Source organism: Azolla caroliniana, unplaced genomic scaffold, assembly GCF_043228905.1.
Source record: "Azolla caroliniana isolate FFs.n. ecotype wild unplaced genomic scaffold, voAzoCaro1.0.p SCAF_55, whole genome shotgun sequence".
Lineage (NCBI taxonomy): Eukaryota > Viridiplantae > Streptophyta > Polypodiopsida > Salviniales > Salviniaceae > Azolla > Azolla caroliniana.
In genome coordinates this window covers 135,603-140,960 of record NW_028230490.1, presented here as the reverse complement: position 1 = coordinate 140,960, position 5,358 = coordinate 135,603, and the positions used below count along the sequence as shown (strand labels likewise).

General features: G+C 38.1%; 1 protein-coding gene across 1 annotated transcript; it reads right to left on the bottom strand.

The window, feature by feature from the left end:
- Positions 1–249: 249 nt before the first annotated feature.
- Positions 250–1,874, bottom strand: LOC147849459 (uncharacterized protein At4g14100-like). Its single transcript, XM_087337517.1, has 2 exons — positions 1,324–1,874; positions 250–573 (listed from the first exon to the last, which is right to left on the bottom strand). Exons 1-2 carry the CDS (start codon positions 1,841–1,843, stop codon positions 332–334), a joined length of 762 nt encoding a protein of 253 aa, XP_087193643.1. The 5' UTR covers positions 1,844–1,874; the 3' UTR covers positions 250–331.
- Positions 1,875–5,358: the final 3,484 nt, after the last annotated feature.

The following is a 5,358-nucleotide window of genomic DNA, read 5'->3' as shown; positions in this document are numbered from 1 at the left end:
TATTTCATCTTTGCCCATGGACATGAAACCGTTTTTTGTCTGACAATCAACACAAGAGCAGCAATGCACAAGGGAACACATAATAGAAGGGATTTACTTACGATTTTTCACCAACGCAAGTTTAAAACACAAGGTAGCTGATGATGATCTTGCCCATGTAGGATTTCTTTCCTTCAGCATAAACACTAGTATGGTGTCACATCTTTTAGCCACAAAACACAAAAGGCCATGTGATAGGCAACATATCCCAAAATATATTTCCCATTTGCTGATACGCAATTGAGTTATTCAAACTGTGTGCAAATACAGTATGTTTAATGTCATAATTATTTTATGTGTACAAGTTGAGCTCATTCTTGACAGTGAAAAAGGTATCATCACGAAGGGAAGCTCGCAAGCTGTTATGCCATCTCTGTAACTGCTTCTCCTCATTGCCAGCATTCATCGTCAATGGCTTGGCAGCAGGGGTGGTGGTACTGTTTTCTTGGCCATCAAAACAATAAGCAGGTGCCTGCCATTCACTATCTTCAAGAACAGCTCCCACTTCAAATGTCATGACATGGACGGACGTCCCTATCACATTAAACACACAAAACTAGTTTCAGCCAAAAGTTATAGCACTTTTAAGGATTAAATGTATAATGCCAATATTGCCAGAAGATAGCTTAATCAAACGAAGATGAAGTCATCATATTACTAAGAACCAGGATTGAACATGCAGACATTGAACACAGTGAACCATAAACAATGATGATATATTTTGGGTAGTTAATAAAGGTCATGATTATAGAAAACTTCAATCATTAATCATGCAAAATAATAACAGAAAATGAATGCATATTAGGGTACTAAACCCATGTCATGTTTACGAAAACTTCAACTGCTAATCATGCCAAACCATGACAGACAATCAAGACAGACAAGGGAACTCATGATCAAGAACAAGAGAAGCAATAAACATGCTAAACAATAACAAATGATACAACTATCAAGAAGAATTAGTTAATCAAAAGAAAGAGAACCCATGTGACATGTTAGGAAATTAATCCATGTGACACATTAAGTAATTAACAATCCTAAACAATGACATAATGATAAATAATCCATACGACTAAAAATCAAGGGCTAAACATGTTAAACAATAATGTCCTATTTAGAGTGGTTATATTTGGAATTACAGATATGGAGCTAAATATCCTATTTTCCCCTCTTCCATTGATTGACTTAGGGCGGCATTGTTTGGAACAAATTAAAGCACAACGCATTTGGAGAAAGGAAGAAAAGGTCAGGGGCATTTTGGAGTTTTCCCCAAAATAATATTACCAGTGTAGAAGACCCAATGGACGGGTCGATTGGTCTCGACATCTTCATAGTAGACAATGAAATCAGCCTTGCTCCACACGTTGCAAGTGAATCCATCGACATCTTGCTGGCCAAGATATGTGGAATTGTATACCATCCAGTCAGGACGCAATATACCTACATCGAAATGAAGAGTAAAACATGTCTCTGCATCAAGGTCATAGTAGAAGGATGTTCCATTGCTCCATTCGAGGTCATATAAGGTGTTGTTGAGCTGCTTGTGAATGATATTAAAGTTACGAGAATTGGGCCAATCGTACCAGAGGTCTATCGCTTGCAGAGTGAAGGAGCTCGTGTTTACGAAGAGAAGGGAGTGGAACTGGAGGGGCCAAGCCGAGGGGACAGGAACAGTGTCCGTAACAGAAGCAGAAACAGAAACAGAAACAGATGAGGAGGGAGCAGCTGTTGTGGTGAAGATTAATAATACTAGCGGCAGAAGGATGATGACACCGCCGCCCAGGGAAACAATACTCGGAAGCATCCTCTCGTTGTTTATGACTGCTCGCGGCTCCTCCAAGACCTTCTTCTTCTTCTTCTTCTTCTTCGGGGGAAGGCAATGCTTGCTTCTCTTGGTTAGATTTTGGGTCTTTTGTTGCTGCTTTTGTGACTGGTTTGGTTGGTAGTTCAGAACTTACAACAGATAAAGACATGAATGGATTCGAATCACAAAAACCCTTGATAATGACAATTTGGGAAAGATTGAAACTTTACGTCAGCCCTATATCGAATGGATTGTTGTATAAAGGGATGTTTTGTAAGCGTTGAGGTGAGGAAACATAAAAAGTTTACTTGTATTAATCGCAATACTTGAATTAGGCATGCCATTATGAGAAAACAAACAATGTAAAGATATCATGAAAATACCAATTGTATTATGGGTTAGACAATGGATGCATGCAATAATACAAGAAGTTTGTGTGGAGGATAGTGTACACTAAACCGTGTGTCTTTTTAAACTTCTTTTGCTTTCACTAGAGCATCATGAGAGTCTATTTATTCGTTTACAAGATACACATAGTACACGTAGAGCCTTCAAGGCCTTTGGTGGAATTTCAAAAAATCATGAACCATGAATGCCCCATATTGGTGGAAATAGAGCATTTACATCGAATCATGTGGCCCATATTACACCTAGCAATAACTAAGTTGGGCAATGTGTTTGTGTCTCCACAAGGCAATGCACAACATCGATATCAATATCAAGTATATATTGGTTAGAATACAAACATGAAATGCCCCTCCCCCCTTGGTCGAGGATAGGTCGCCTTGGCATGCATTCAATGAGTTACCTTTGATGGGCATTGTTTAAAATGTGGTGTTTTAGACTACTTCATAACATACTGTTTGCAAAAGGAGAGTTGTACTGAGGCTAGGGCTGTTGGGGAAATTTTACATGACTATCCTCTGGGAATCTCTAAGGTCTAATGACCATATATTCATGGGCCAATCAATTGATCATGATGTGGCGAAGGATAAAGGTAAACACTTCATGGATGAAGACCCACGGATAGGATATCCCAATCAAAATAAGAACATCCAAAGTGGATTGAATACAATGGAGGATAATAAATTAATGACATGACAACATAGAGTGCATTGAATAACATGATGCCTAATCAATTTCAAGCCACTCCTAAAAAGTTCTCTTTTAACAATAATGATAGCGTGAAATTTCCTTGGGATAATTGCAAACAACAAATGTCATGGGTGGTTGATTTTTACTTGTACTTTCTAGGAAACACCACCCGACTTAGGTAGTGTTGGGAGTTTTTTCCAATAGTTGGTTGTAATCTTAGTTGTCAAGGGGAGGGAATTGATAAGGCCAAAGATACCTACAGAAATGAAAGTAATTACATGGAATGTATGGGGGTTTTGTTCCCAATTAAAGACGAGTGAAGTATGGCGTACATTATTACAAAATCATTGGGATGTTTTACTTGCATTGGAGCATGACGACCATGGAAAGGTTTGTCCCAAAGGTTGTAACAAGAAATGCCGAATGTTGGTATATTGTGGTCAAAATTATATACGAGGACGAACTTCTCTAGTTAGTAGGAATATATGCATCAAATATGTCCCAGGAACAAAGATTATCATAGTAATCTTTAGCGATGGTCCCTCAACAACATGGAAGACCGAAGTTTTCAATTGAGAACTTTAAGGTGTGTAGTGAGGAAGATCAATCTATGTTCCCTCCCACATTCTTTGATTGATGCCCCAAACTACATGGATGGGGGAAATTTCCCTTGGAGATTTTGAAAGACAAGAGTGGATTAATGGGGTGACTTTTAGATTCATGTTTCAATATGCACAATATAGGTGTGCCTAGAGTAGTTGGATTGTATGTATATTATGCATACGTTGGATTTTTCACTAAGGGTACTAACCATTATCAAAGACATGTCTTTTAAGCTATTGTCCACTTTTCATAGATTTTACACCATTGTTGGTGGATCAATTCATTGCCATATTAAGAAAATCCTCCTTTGAGGTCTAATTCCTCATTTGTTCACCATAATGTATTTTAGAGATCTATGATACAATTGTTGGCTCAATTCATAGACCATGTTATAGTTGGTGGATGTGATGCATGGAATGTACTTGTCACCAATGTGCAAAAAGTCTCTAGATATTATGGGATACGACATGCCTCCATTAAAAGACAAAGCTTTCCAGCCACGACAAGGTAAGTAGAGAGATGTAATACAATATTGAAGTATTGACCAATGGATGGGAAGCTTCTAGAGATGCAAACCATTTCGATGAGATCTATTCATTGAGCTATAATTGCATAACTATCAACAAGCTAAATTGTATAGGATGCAAAATGAATTAGAAGAAAATAACTCTCGATGACATCAAAATAGTAATTGAAATTCTTTTGTGGAATAGAGGCCACGACACAAACCATGCATCTTGAGGCCATAGTAATTGGCATTCTTTGGCCAATGAACTAAATCAAGGCCCCAAATTAATCTAGGCTCAATAGTGTATGCTAAATACCCCTACTAACACTTTCCCCCATCAATATGGTGCATGAAATGGAATGCATCATGTAGGCTTTAGAATTCTTGTTAGTTACATAATGGCACATAATGGTAAAACCATAGTTCTCTATCCTTAGGGTTAGTCGTCGACTGCTTGATAATGAAATAAGGGTAATAATTGAGTTATTCTCAATCCTACAATGAGAGATAACTTTAGAGCAAGTTCTTTAAAGAATCTCATGCATGTCATAAATTCATAAAAGCCATATTCTACTCCATCAAAGTGTGAGGAATATTGGTGAACATGTGCCCCAAGATGAGATAATACACAACCTCGAGGCCACTTTTACAAAGGTGGAAATAGTGAAATCACATTTTTGCAATGATGAAAGTAGAAGATTTGAACCCTTCCCTTTTCCCCACACAATAAATAGGAAAATCAAAATACAGATGTTGTATTGTGCCATCAAGGATGGGTTTGTACCATATGAGAGTGGTTGACAAACTATATAGAGGGTACATAAAGAGGTTTGGTTGAGAAAAGGGAAATGAAGAAGTTGTGGACGAGGTAGGGACACAAGGGGAACTTGGAGTTGGTTGGGGGTTTGGGAACATCAAACAAATGCGATGCAAGTTGGATGTTTGGAGGAGTGGGTAGCAAATCTAAGATGTGATGTGGACTAGAGACAAAGTTCAAACATAGATGAGCTTAAAACTGTCAATATAATCGAAGGCATAGGACAAATGGACAAAGATATTGGTGATTTGAATGGGTTGGAACTCAAAATGGAGGTTGGGAGTGTTGGTGAAGAAGAACATTGAGTTAGGTTGCATTCCCTCACTACATTGGATTCAAGGCATGTCGAATACAAGTGTATAATGGACGTATTCACACTATCCCTTGTATAGCTCTAGTTTGGGCCATTTGTGTAATTAGCGTAAAGGGTAGTTGCCCTAAGTCGGTCACTATATAAAGTGACCTAGTAACCTCTTTGTAAGGTTGGGTGTT